The sequence below is a fragment of the Lipotes vexillifer genome, unplaced genomic scaffold (assembly GCF_000442215.2).
Source record: "Lipotes vexillifer unplaced genomic scaffold, Lipotes_vexillifer_v1.1 scaffold981, whole genome shotgun sequence".
Classification (NCBI taxonomy): Eukaryota; Metazoa; Chordata; class Mammalia; order Artiodactyla; family Lipotidae; genus Lipotes; species Lipotes vexillifer.
Window position 1 is genome coordinate 1,351,222 of NW_006789191.1, and position 14,464 is coordinate 1,365,685.

A 14,464-nucleotide genomic window follows, 5' to 3' on the forward strand; every position below is an offset into this window, starting at 1 on the left:
TTCCCTGTCACCATAGGTACTTTGCTCATGAGTCCTTTGAGTAACACATTGAGGTTTTGACATCTGCTACAGTGGGTCCCCTTGGCTGCCTGGCCACTGAGTGCATGCTCTGCCTCACATGGGGCTCCCTGTTCTTACACACTTGGGCCTCTTCCCAGACCACTTATCACCCCTTCACTAATCCTCTCGTTTCTGTGTCCTTGACCACATGGGTCAGCAAGTCAATAGGGGGATTCTGCAAGTGGCTGATCATTTACGTTCCATCAAGACACCTAGAAACTGAGGAATTAGCATAGTCCATTGGGCCCACTGTCAAGGGCCTAGGAGCAGAAGCCCTTCACCTCTCGGCCCCTAAACCCCACTTCCATCCGTGGCCTTCAGTGGGGCAGCATTTGCTCAGAGCCGAGTCTGTGAATCCTCAAACTGCATGAGTTATTTCGTCATCTCAGTGTGCAGTCATTCTAGTAAAAGGTCCCAGATCCTTATTGGGAAGACTGGGAGGAAGCGTCCGGTGCATACACACCAGGAGACATTACAGTTACTATACTCACGCAGCCTTCTCCTCTAGATTTAGCTTAGCTCTTTCGCTCTCTGCATCCCTGGGGCAAGCAGGGATCTGATCTTAGGCCAGGAGGTGATAAAGGGTAGCAGTAGTAAAGCATGAGAATTGTCATCTCCTTTCAAGGAACTACCTTGGCTGTTCGAGACAGGCTTCTGCCAGTGTGGAAGGCTCAGTGGGACTTTAGTGTTCGTATACTCAAGAGTTATTTGAATCTTTCCAAATGTTGCCAGTCCAGCTCTCAGATTTTCACTGTCCTCCGGACACCGTCCTAAGTCTCCCATAGCGATGACCAGGCAACGTGCTGGTCGTTGGCACACGCCTGAACTCTGCCTGGTCTGTTGACTCCATCAGCCTGTGGCCATAAGCAGTAAAATCTTCCGGGATACTTCTGGCTCTGTGGGCCTTGAACTGATAATGCCGAGTGCTGAGTCTGTCATTTCCTTCTTTAAGTTCTTCAATACAGTAGGAACAGCCCCTTTCACCCCACCCGGCCCACCATGTCTCCTTCTCGCCCGTCATGCTGTGCCAGGTGGTCCATCAGTTACACCTTCAAAAGCATTTCACTGGCAGTAACCACAGGTGATAATTTAAGTAGACAGGTGTCCCATCTGCTGTATCGTAATCAGATCCTCACTGCCTGAACTCTTGAATACTGATTTCAGTTGATCCTTTTTTTTACTAATTTTTAGTCTACAGAAAATTCTCAGTTAACAGTGTTTATTTCTAAAGAGATTTCCATTCCTTAGTATTAAAATCTCATCCTCTTAGATTTTCAGAGTGTTCTCACCATTTAAATCCTAATGTGAACATAATTCATTTTCTTCTTGTATTTGCTACATTGATGATATTATAGGAGTCATTACTGACATGTATCAGGTGGTTATGTAGCATAATAGTCACTATAAGGCTGCGGTCTGTGGAGCCTTCAGTTTGTGCCAAACATGCTAGACGTTTTGCCCACCTCATCTGTATTATAGAATAATAGAATAATTAATACTGTTGTTATGTAATAATAGTTATCATTACTATATTTATCATTTGAGTGCTTATTACGTGGTAGGCATAATTCTAAAGACTTCCTGTGTCTTTCGAATTACTCCAATTCCTTTATTACTAATAACTCCTAATGACTGTTATAATCACTCCTTTATTACTACAGCAACCCTTTGAGCAGTAGGTACTACACTATTACTATCCATTTTAAAATCACCTCTTCAAGATGGGGATAAAGTAACGTGACCAGTTGTTGGATTTGGGGTTTGAAAGCAGCACTTCAAACACAGTCTGTGTTCTTCCCCAAACACTGCATTGCCTCTCATCATTAACCCAAGAAGTAACCCAGTCATAACTGCTCAGTCTATGGAGCTGCGTGACAGCTGTGGTTATGGTAAGAAGGCCTTCCTGTTCCAGCTTAGGTGTGTAATAGCAATGAGAATGTTTGCCTATGAATCAACAATTATAATCTCTCATTAAAAGCATTAGTTTGGTGCCATATTAGAAAAAGATAAGAAATGTTCATTTCAGTAGTTCATGCTTTCAAAGATGAACTACTGTGCATAGAATCCAGTTTCTGAAACTTCAGCTGTGAAAGGCAGAGTCAGATCAAATGATTGAAAATGTTCTGATTAGAACAAGAGCTAGTCCACCGTTGGCATGAAAGAATAGTCCTTTTCTTTTTTTTTAAATTTATTTATTTTTGGCTGCGTTGGGTCTTCGTTGCTGCGCGTGGGCTTTCTCTAGTTGTGGCAAGCGGGGGCTACTCTTCGTTGCGGTGCACGGGCTTCTCGTTGCGGTGGCTTCTCTTACTGCGGAGCATGGGCTCTAGGCATGTGGGCTTCAGTAGTTGTGATGCACGGGCTCAGTAGTTGTGGCTTGCGGGCTCTAGAGTGCCAGCTCAGTAGTTGTGGCGCATGGGCTTAGTTGCTCCGCGGCATGTGGGATCTTCCCGGACCAGGGCTCAAACCCGTGTACCCTGCCTGCATTGGCAGGCGGATTCTTAACTACTGCGCCACCAGGGAAGTCCCAATAGTCCTTTTCATACTTGACAAATTTTGAAGGAAACGCGTAAGATATTATGGTAGCTTATGTTTGCTCTCCCTTCAAAAATATTTTTCTTCTTTTCTTTCAGTTTCTGGCCCACTTTCCATAAATGTGAAGGAAACTAGCATTTACTGAGTGCCTGCCACGTAGAAGGCAGTGTCCTGGGCACTATATATACTGTCTCCTGGGCCAGGCTTTTATTAAATACAAGCTGCCTTTTTAGTCTTCTCAGTGGACCTACATTAATATACATGTGTTAACCCCAAATTGATTTTGCAAAAACTAAGTGTTGGATTACATATAATCTGTTCAAACTCACACACACACCTGGTGACCACCATGGCTAAAATTCAGGTTTATCTAACTCTAAATCCCCTGCCCTTTTCATGCTCTTTACTTTGATCTGTCTTTTCTTTGTAAAAATTCAGATTAGTTAAGTAACAAAAGTTGAAGCCTTAAGGGGTGAAGTCAAGGGCGTGTGTGCCTCCTCGTCCTCTTGGCTAATTTTGGAATCAACAGGTGCTGTTGCCAGGAATTCCTGGGTTCTCTCTCTTACGGGGGTGGGTTTTTTGGAGAGGCTAGGAAGGTTTCCTGCCTTTTAGAAATCACTCTAGGTGTAGGTTCCTACTAATCTTAATCTCTCTGTCTGATTTTAATGTTGAGAACAAAGACTATTAAAAGAACCCGATTCTGTAATTGCTACTCTAACAAAGGCTCGTTAGAAAAAGATAATGGAGCAGAGTTAGTGGTCCCTTAATGATCTGGGTTTTTTTCCCCCCTGAATTTCATTATATCCACCAAAATTTTTTTTAATGTTTCTCATAATCATATAAAAATCCTATAACAAAATTTTTCATTTATTTTATTCATTGTTTTATTCTCAGATAAGAGTATAGTGCCTGGCATGTAGAAATGTTTTTTTGTATGAATGAGCAAATGAACATAGAAATGAGTAAATAATATTTACCTATTCATTCAAAAATATTTGTTGAGCATCTACTATCTACCAAGCACTTTTCTAGACAAGGAGCATGCAGCACCAAGCAAGACAATCATGGGTTCTGCTCCATGGTGATCACCTTAAGTGAGAAAAATTAGAAAATGGACGAGCAAAAAGTAAGGCATTTTAGATAGTGGTAAATGCTTTGTGACAGCTCAGGGGCACACAGGGTAGCCAGTGCAGAAGTGAGCTTGGTTGCTTGGCCAGTCTGAGGAACACAAAGCGGTTCTCTGCAGTGCCTGGAGGGGTTAGGCCCGGGAGGCTGCGGAGCGCGTGGCCTTGGGGAGATGGCCGGAGGACTCCTGGGCCAGAGGCAGGACTTGAGACCCCTCCCACAGCAGCAGGAAGCCTCTGGGGTCTCCATAAAGGCCTGGGGACAGCATGATCAGATTTATGTTTTAAACTTTCTTCCTTAGGTGGTGTTTGCTGTTGGGTGAACCACGTGCCAGATAAGCTTAGGTAGTTTTTATTTTCTTTTTCTTTTCTTACAGTGACACCCTTTTAAACATGATTTTTCTTTTTTCAGGAAGAAGAGTTGAGGAAAAGTGGAGAAGCAAAGTACTTCCACCTCAATGATGATCTCCACGTTCTGATTGAAGTGTTTGCCCCGCCAGCAGAAGCCTATGCCCGGATGGGACATGCTCTGGAGGAAATCAAAAAGTTCCTCATTCCGGTTAGTACAGTTTTTCTTGATAGTTAATTTGTACTTTAAAGTCCTCCCTTTGTTTTAATCCTTGACAGTTCTTATCAGTAATTGTTATTTGCATAGCGCTTTGTCTGTTACAGTGTCCCTGTGAATTACTTGGCATCATTCCTTCTTTACCTGTGAGGCCAGGGATTTTTAAAGAAATTAGGTAATACTGCAAGAAGGCTGAAGAGCACAGTCACTGGTGTGCCTTTGGGGTCTCAGGCCCTGAGCCTTGCTGTGACACTCAGTCACTTCACAAATGCGTTGCTCTCAAGCACGAGCTCGTTGGTGCGGTCCACGTGCCGGGCGCTGTGCTCGGTGTTGGTGTGTCGCGTGAGTAAGCGCAGCCCCGCAGGAGGCTTGTGTGGTTTAGGGGAGCGGAAGCACGTGGTTTCTGTGCAGCATGAGGAATGCGTGACGGTGTCGAGCGGCGGGCACAGAGAGGAAGGCACTGTGCGGGCGTTTATGTTTGTGTTAACAGTTAATGGTCTTTTTTAGTCCTTTTCAGACACCCTGACATTGCTGAGAATGTGATAATTTAAAGAGAATTTGTCCCTATTTCCATTACAAAAGTTAATTTCGGTCTTTTGTATAATTTGCATGTTCTAGATTTGAAAAACAAAAACTTGAACACATTGGCTCTTCAGACAGTTTATTTTAGAGAAACTGTCACATCTGCCAAACAGCTGTCTGGGATAAGACTGTGTTCAGAGATTCCCAGTGGTGTAGTAGATTGACTTACCTACTGTAGCATGTGTCACGATTATGTTATCTGTGAGGAAGACTGTCACATTTATAGGGAAAGGACGTTTAAAATCATGATTGTCTTGGAAAAGCCAGGGCATAAGACCATATTAAGTATTTTAATTTGGGAGCTTAACAGAGTTTTCATTAGTTCCCTCAAGCCAGTGTGATGATCCTATTATTCATTTAGTTTAAAAACAGAGTTTTTGATTGCTCTCTGTTTGATAGACACATGTGGACTAATAAAAGACATGGCCCCTGCCCTTATGGAGTTTATATAATGGGAGAGACAGGTAAGAATCAGATATTTTTATATAAATGACTTTAAAATTGTAACTCTAACAAGACCAAGGAGAGGTTTAATGTCCTTGTGGTCATTCAGTGTGGACGAGGGAGTGCCGGCTTAGCCAAGTAGGACAGACTCTGTTCTCCAAAGGTAGCAGCAGCCGTCCTCCCACCCCATCACTTCACACTCTTCCACCAAGAGGTAGGCTCCAACTTCTTTCACCTTGAATCTGAGCTGGCCAGAAAACTCTTTGCCTAACCCAAGGTCGCAAAGAATTTCTGCTGTGTTTTCTTCTTAACGTTTTATGGTATTAGCTCTTGCATTGAACTCTATGATCCACTTGAAGTTACTTTTTGTGTATGGTGTTAGATTAGGATCTAAATATATCTTTTTCTATGTAGATATCCAGTTGTCCCAGCACCATATGTTAAAAAGACAATTCTGTGCCTATTGAATTGCCTTGGCACTATTGTTGAAGATTAACTGAATATAAATGTATGAATTTATTTCAGAATTCTCAGTTCTGTTCCATTGATTTATATACCTGTCCTTATGCCAGAACCATACTCTTAATTACTTCAGCCTTATAGCAAATTTTGAAATCCAGGTTGTGTAAGTTCTGCAACTTTGTTCTTCTTTTTCAAAATTGTTTTGGCTGTTCTGGCTCCTTTGCATTTTTATGTATATTTTACATTCAGCTTGTCAATTTCTACCAAAAAAAAAAAAAAAAAAAACCTTGCTAGGGTTTTGATAGTGCGTTGAACTTATAAGTCAATTTGGGGGAAATTTTCCATCCTAACAATACTGCACCTTCTTGTCCATGAACACGAAATGTGTCTCCATTTTTTTAAGAGGTATTAAAATTTTTTTTATTAGTTTCAGCGTGTGTGTGTTTAATGGAATTATCAGGATTTTCTACATATACAGAATCATGTGATCTGTGAATAAAGAAAGCTTTACTTCTTCCTTTCATATCTGATGCCTTTAATTTTTTATTTAATTTTATTTTCTTCCTTATTACACTGACTAGAACTTTCAGTGCATTGTTGAGTAGAAGTGAGGATAGACACCCTTTCCTAGTTTTCAGTCTTTTACCCTGAAGTGTGATGTTAACTGTGGGGTTTCTTTTGCTGCCCTTTATCATGTTAAAGAGGTTCTCTTCTGTGCCTGGTGGTAAGAGGTTTGGGTTGGTTGGTTTGTTTTAGTCACAAATGGGTGTTGGGCTGTGCTAACTGCTCTTCTGTCCATTGAGCCCCTCACGTGGCTTTTCGTCTTCATTCTGTTAATAACGGCGTATTGCATTTGTGATTTCAGATGTCAGGCCAGCTTTGCAGTCCCAGGTGAAACTCTACTTGGTCGTGATGTGTAATCCCTTTTATATGTTGCTGGAAACATATAAAAAACCCTCATAGTTTAATGATGATTACATCTGTAATCATGAGGGATGTTGGCTTGTAGTACAGTATTTTTATAGACGTTTATATTAAAGCACACATCTAGCATTTCTGGTGCTCTTTGTTTCTTTATGTGGATAGAGTTGACATATGGTGTTACTTGTTTTCAGCCTGAAGGACTTCCTTTAGTCTTTTCTAACATAGGTCTGCTAGCAAAAACAGTTTTTTTTCTCGGCATGTCTTTATTTCACCTATATCCTAAAGTTTAGCTTACAGACGTACCTCTTTTTATTGCGCTTCACTGTGTTGTGCTTCAGAGATACTGTTTTGTTTTTGTTTGTTTGTTTTTTTAACAAATTGAAGGTTTGTGGCAGCCCTGTGTCAGGCAAGTCTGTTGGCATCATTTTTCCAATAGCATTTGTTCACGTCATGTCTCTGTGTCACATTTTGGTAATTCTCACAATATCTCAAATGCTTTTACTAATTTTATATCTGTTATGGTGATCTGTGATCAGTGATCTTTGATGTTACTACTGTGACTCAACTGAAGGCTCAAATAATGGTTAGCATTTTTTAGCAGTATTTTTTAATTAAGGTAAGTACTTTTTTTTTTTTTTAAGACATAATGGTATTGCACACTAATAGACTACAGTAATACGTGTTAACCATAACTTTTATATGCACTGGGAAACTAAAACATTCATATGACTGGCTTTATCTCAATATTTGCCTTGTTGTGGTGGTCTGGAACCAAATCTGCAATACATCCAAAGTATACCTGTGTATAACTCTTGGTCGACGCTTTTTTCTTTTATGTGGTAGGAGGCCATTCATCTATTTTCTGGCCTCTATTACTATTTTTGATGCGAAGAGTCATTAATTATTTTGTTGTTTTGTATGTAATCCGTTGTTTTTCTCTTGCTGTTGCTCAGACTTTCTTTTTATCTTTGATTTTCCACTATTTGACTGTGGTATACATGTTTATCTCAAGCGAATATGTGAATATGTGGGTTTATGTTTTACTTCAAATGTGTGGGTAGTTTTCAACCATTGTTTCTTTAAAATTTCTCTGCCTTTCTCTTCCTCCTCCACAACCCCCAACCCCTGGATTCCCATTATATGTATGTTGGTACATTTGATGGTGCCCCACAGATCTCTGAGACTCATTTTTCTTCATCCATTTTTCTCTGTGTTTTTCAGACTGAATACTTTTAATTAACTTCAGGTTCACTGATTCATTCTTCTGCCATCTTAAATCTGCTGTTGAGCTCCTCTGATTAACTTTACATTGTAGTTATTGTGGATTTTTTTAATCTCTTTCTTTTTGCTAGTCCAGATTTGGGCCCTCTCCTAGGCAGTTTCTTCCTGCCCTGGGTATAGGTGACATTTTCCTGTTTCTTTGCATGTCTCTTAGGTTTTTGTTGAGAACACCACATTTTAGGTAATGTACTGTAGTAAATCGGATTCTGATTCACTTTATTCCCAGAGTGTTATTGTTGCAGGCTTTTTTTTTTTCTTTAATAATTTAGTTGGACTAAATCTGCAAAGTCTGTCTCCTTCATGGTTTAAAGTTTTGTTAATTTTTTTCCTTCTCACTTTTATTTTGAAGCCTGGCCTGCTAGGATTTTTCTCTGGGTCAGCATTGCTGAGAGATCAGCCAGTGATTGGTCAGAGGGTGTGCTCAAACACCTTGTCAGTAAGGCTTCCCCCCCTCTGCTGATGGAACTGGGTGTGCATTGGGGAGTACATCCAAAGGCTACTCAGTTTTCCAGTCTGTCCTGGCTTCTCCTTTCTGCCAGGAATCCTTGTGTCTCCTTTGTACGTACACAGACGCACTGTCAAGCGAGGAGGTGTGGGGCACATTAGCTTTCTTCGTTCTCTGCTGTACACGTGCATAGCCCTCCATTCAGCTGGAGATGTGCAGAGAGCTTATCAAGGCTCTCCATGGCTGTTAAATTTCTGGCTAATTGGCCAGTCTGTTTGTTGCTTGCCCCACCCAAAACATGATTATTAGGCTTGCTGATTGACTGGTCTTCTCTATTCATTTGCTATCAGAATTGCTACTGATATCGACAGTGCTGCTGGGCATGGAGTCATTTCACACTTTCTTCAAAATTACGTGAACATCCGTCACTGGTTTTCACGGCTTTCCCCATCCTAGTGGAACTTCTGCGTCATCTGGGCTGGGGAGGAGGGGTGGGAGCACAAGATTGCCACAGACTCCCACTCTCCTTTCCAGAGTCCTGAATTTAACTGTTTGGTCAGCTTTTATTGTTGCTTTTTATGGAAAGGCTTTGCTGAGCTCCTTGCTTAGTTATCCTGAAAGTCCTGTGCTCTCTCAAAACCTTTCTTTTTTTTTTTTTTTTTAACTTAGGTTGTTTTGGATCTCTGTCCATACGAGCATATGTAAAGTTTCACTTCATTCTTTTTAATGTCTGCATAATATTTCATTATATGTGTGTTCCAGAATTTATTTAATTAGTCTTCAAATAATGGACACTTACTTCTTGTAATTCAAACAGTGATCCCAGGATTAACCTTGGACATAAATATTAGCATATTTGGGCAAATATGTCTGAAGAGTACATCTCTGGCTAGATAGAGAACCCACTGAATTTTTAATAAATTACTTTTAATGATTTTATTTTAAGACTTTTTTCCTATTCTCCAGGCTAACACATTTAGATAGATCCTAAACTTACTGGCTAGAGAAATCCCATTTACACATATTTAATTAGAATTCTAATCAATTTTCTACTCTTTACAATTGGTGATAGTGTTGGTGTTAACGTTATAAATAGTTTCATTTTTCAAATGGGGAGTTGAAGTGATAATTTACTAATGACTAGTTTAAAATGTAAAATTGTAAAAATAATTTAATCTATAAGCTACCATATGTGATTTGGTTTCCCTACTGATCTAAAAACATTATTTCAAAGACCAGTAAAATTATAACTACAGGGTGTATGTCAATAGTGTCTCTCTGACCTCAGAAGAAACAGTTATCTCACATTTAAAGAAGTTGTCTAAAATCACATAGCTGGTCAGCCCGATTGGGTAAATTCAGGCTTAACCTCAGATGTGATTGACTCAGATTCCGTTTTTTTGGTTTTTGGGGTTTTTTCCCCCCTCCTAACTACACTATCTGCTGTAATGTACTTTTACACAGATGATGTTTGAAATAGGCTTTAATTCTAGTTTTCGTGGCACCATTGTGAATCACCTAACTTTACTTAGAGCAATGCTTTTTTTTTTCTTTTTAAATTTTTAATTGTATTTTTGAATAGGGCCTCAGTTATCTTCCTTTCCCATGAATCAATTTTTAACCACATACAATTTTATGTCCTGCCTCCTAACACTTTTCAACAGGGCCAATATTCAGCATTTAGGTAGCACATTTTATTTAGAATGTGCTTTACAAATAATTTATTAATCACACATTTTTAGTAAAATGGTAAGGAGCATACTGTTAGTAGGCAGAACCCACCACAGATTCAGAGGTTATCTGCCAGGAGCCTGCCAAGGGCCAGCCGTGATGACACACCCTTCTCTGTGATGTGTGGGGCCTTCCTTCCCACTTCTCTGTCCATATCTTTAACTTCTGAATTTCCAGTTCCTATGTCTGATTGCTCTACAACAGCTCAATTTTTGTGTGCTGCAGACCATTGCAGACTCGACCTGTACAAAATTGATTAAATCATGATGTCACTTTGTTACTCTCCTTATCTTCCAGAAACCAGTCAAACTTCTTGACTTTACTCATATACCCCCATATCCAATATTTTACCATTTCTAATAAAATTAGACATTATAAATAACTCCATATCTACCTTTCACCATCCTTCCTGCCACTTCCCTACTCCAGGCCATCTTTACCACGTACTGGGATTACTTAAGTGCTTCCATCTGGTGTTTCTGCCTCCAGTGTGTTGTTTTTTCCTTTTAATATCTTTATTGAGATATAAATCACACGGCATAAAATTCACTCATATAAAGCATACAGTTCAGTGCCTTTTAGGATATTCACAGAGTTCTGCAGCTGTGCCCCTAATCTCAGCCGGGCCATTTGTATTGCCTCCCAAAACGGACCTTGTAACCAACAGCCGTCACTCCCCATTCTTCTCCCACCTTCCGCAACCACTAATTAGTTTTTGTTCTTTTTACACAGCTTTTATGGAGATGTAATTCAGATACCACACCGTTTACCCATAAGGTATACAGTTCATTGGATTATTGTATATTCACAGTTTTGTAACCGTGACTACAAACTGGTTTAGATTTTTATCATCCCCCAAAGGAACTCCATACCCATTAGCAGTCCCTCCCACTTGGCTCCCCCACCTTCTCACACTCCTCTGTCTTACATCGCCACTAATTTCTCTCTCTAGATTTCCCTGGGGTTTTTTTGACATTTCATGTAAAACACGTACAGTATGTGTAGTCTTTTGCCCTGACTTCTTTCACTTAACGTACTGTTATCAAGGTTCATTCAAGTTGCTTTTTATTGCTGAATAATATTCCATTTTACGATATACCACATTTTATATGTCCACTCATCAGTTGAGGACTTTGGGGTTGTTTCTGCTTTTGGGCTATTATGAATGATGCTGCTGTGAACATTCATGCACACATTTTTGCATGAATATATGTTTTCATTTTCTTGGGTATTACCTAGGAATGGATTTGCCAGGTCATATGGTAACTCTTTGTTCAACATTTTTGAGGAGCTACTACGTGGTTTTCCGAAATGGCTGGACCATTTTACGTTGCCACCAGAAAGTTGTAAGGGTTTCAATATCTCTGCAATCTTACCAACACTTGATATTGCTTATCTCTTTGATTACTGCTATCCTAGGGGGTATGTTCGTGGTATTTCATTGTGGTTTTTGTTTGCATTTCCATAATAACTAACAATGTCGAGCTTCTTTTCTTGGGCTTACTTTCTGTTTTTCTTAAAGAGAAATGCCTATTCAAATCCTTTATCCTTTCAAAATTAGGTTATGTGTCCTTTTATTATTGAGTTGTGAGAGTTCTTCATGTATTATGAATACAAGTTGCTTATCAGGTAATAGGATTTCAAAGTATTTTCTTCTGTTTTGTGGGCTGTATTTTCACTTTTTTGATGGTATTTTTGTAGCACAATAGTTTTGAACTTTGACTTGGTCCAATTTGACTGTTTTTTCATTTGTGCTTTTGGTATCTTAGCTAAGAAATCATTATGTAATATAGGATCATGAAAATTTACTTTCATGTTTTCTTTCAAGAGTTTTACAGTTTTAGCTCTTACATTTAGGTCTCTGATCCATTTTGATATAATTTTTGTGTATGGCAAAAAGTAAAGGGCCCATCTTATTTTTTTGATGTGGATATTCATTTGTTACGGCACCATTTGTTAGAGACTATTTGAAAATCAGTTGACTATAATGGATAACTGGGCTCTCAATTCTATTTCATTGATCTTTATGTCTATCTTTTAAGGCAGTACCATACATTCTCCATTACTATAGCTTTATAGTAAGTTTTGAAATGAGAACATACCAGTCTTCCAACTTTGTTCTTCTTTCTTTAGATAGTTCTGGCTAAACTAGGCTCTCCGTAACTACTAGTTGATTGAGTTGTAAATAGTAATGCCCATATATCAGTTACGTGCCATTTTGATTTTATTATAAATATTTCACTTGGAAAGTATGCACAGCAGAAGGAGATATGGCTGACTGTAGAAAATTCTAGTTTAGGGGGAAAATACTGTTTGTTTTCTTTTCTTTTTACAACAGTTTATTGATAAATTTTCATTTCAACAAACTCAAGTCTTGTTTTATGAATTTAACTATTTTCCTTACCTTTTTTTTTTTCCTATTAAAAATTATTTGCTTCTTGTCCTAAATTCTTTGCTATCTTCTGTCTTTTGTGTAGGACTATAATGATGAAATCAGGCAAGCACAGCTCCAGGAATTAACATATTTGAATGGTGGTTCAGAAAATGCAGATGTACCAGTTGTTCGAGGGAAACCTACCTTGCGTACAAGAGGTGTACCAACCCCAGCAATAACCAGGTAGGTGTGATTAATTGACTTACCTTTTTGTTGTTAGAATAGGGTACCATGGCAACAGTTTTAATGTTTCCTTTATTAACAGGCAAGCGGCTTTACCAGTGTATCGGTACAAAGCCTATAGGAATGCATTCATGCAATATGGTGTCGTATTAAGAGGATTCACTGTAGACTAAGGTATTCCTGGGCTTAAATATAACCTGTACCACTTACTAGCTAGTGACTGTAGATAAGTTTATTTAATCACCCTCACGTTATTAATCCCCTAATTCTTTGAATGTAAGTCATAGCTTTGATGCACAAATGGAGATAGTGGAAGCTTGTGTTTCCCCAGTGAGCGCAGACAGTACCAGGCTAGTTCATTGCCGCATCTCCAGTGTTGAGCAGTGTCAGGTACCAGGTGAGTGTCCCGATGCTTGTTGTCCTTTTATGCCATGTAAATGCTCTGTGGTATCTGAAACTCCTAAGCTTGTCCAGGCACACCGAATTTTTATTTCCGTCTCGGAATCATGACTGCTTTTATCATGAAAAATATGTTAATGAATTCGTAAGTCAATTGAAGCAAACTATAAATCGAGACGTGACTCTCAAACTTATATGAAAATTATTTTTAATTTTTGCATTTTTGCCCCCAGAAGAACTCAGTGGAAATTAGTAACACAGACTTTTTTCCACTGGTGATTATATATACTTTTTCAGGTAGAGTTTTGCATGAAATAATTTAAAATAGGTTTCTTCCATTTATCCAAGTTCCTTTGGAGGAATAAAAAGTGAGTCCCCCTACTGAGTGCTGATCGACACGCTGTCAGAGCAGTTACAGACAGGTGTTATTGCAATGTAAAAGGAACACAGATCTGGGCATGGTACCAGGTGGGTTTTCTCTGTAAAAAACAGGCTAATAATAATAGGATTGCTGCTGATGATTTAATGAAATAATTTATGTAGCTGTTCAGTAAACGGTAAATCTCTATCATTTCCATTTCTCCTGTTAAATAATTTACTTGCAGTCATAGGAAATTACGTATTTGCTATATTCGTTTCCAGTGGCTGTTACAATGAATTACCACAAATTTGGTGGCTTTAAGCAATAGAAATTGGTCATAGTTCTGGAGGCTAGATGTCTGAAATCAGCTTTACTAAGCTAAAATCAAGGTACTGACCGCTCTCCCCCTGGAGGCTGTAGGGGGGAATTGTCGTGGTGACCCTCCCAGCTTCTGGTGCCTGTAGGCGGTCCTTGACTTGAGGCCATCGCTCTCTGCTCTCTCTCCTTCTTAGCGCTGCCTTCTCGAATCTCTAGTTGCCTCCCTCACATAGGGATACATGTGATTGTATTTAGAGTCCACCTGGGTGATCCAGGGTAGTGTTTCCATCTCAGGATTCTCGACCTAATATCACATCTGCAAAGACCCTTTTCTCTAAATCAGGCAACATTCACAGAATGAATATCCCTTGGATAGAGAATATAGATAATAGAGCACGTGCAGTACCATCATTTAGGGGATGCCCTGTTCTTTAGACCAGGTCTTCCATTTTTACTGAAGATAATTTCTAATCTAGTTGTCTCATTTTCAGTTAAGTTGAAAATGTTATGTTATGAATAGACAAAGAAGGCAGAAACTTTCTGTTTTGAGGGAGTGTAGTATCTGGAGAGAGACCTCCATCTGCCCAGATGAAAAATTGGTGACAGCCTATACCCTGCT

General features: G+C 39.4%; 1 protein-coding gene across 1 annotated transcript in view; it reads left to right on the top strand.

Annotated features, from left to right (window-relative positions):
• The window catches only part of KHDRBS3 (KH RNA binding domain containing, signal transduction associated 3), a 159,873-nt gene that overhangs the window by 77,996 nt on the left and 67,413 nt on the right, over positions 1 to 14,464 (top strand). Inside the window, exons 4-5 of the mRNA XM_007462417.1 lie at positions 4,129 to 4,275; positions 12,628 to 12,767. Coding sequence (XP_007462479.1) covers positions 4,129 to 4,275; positions 12,628 to 12,767 — 287 coding nt within the window. The remainder of the gene's footprint in view (positions 1 to 4,128; positions 4,276 to 12,627; positions 12,768 to 14,464) is intronic.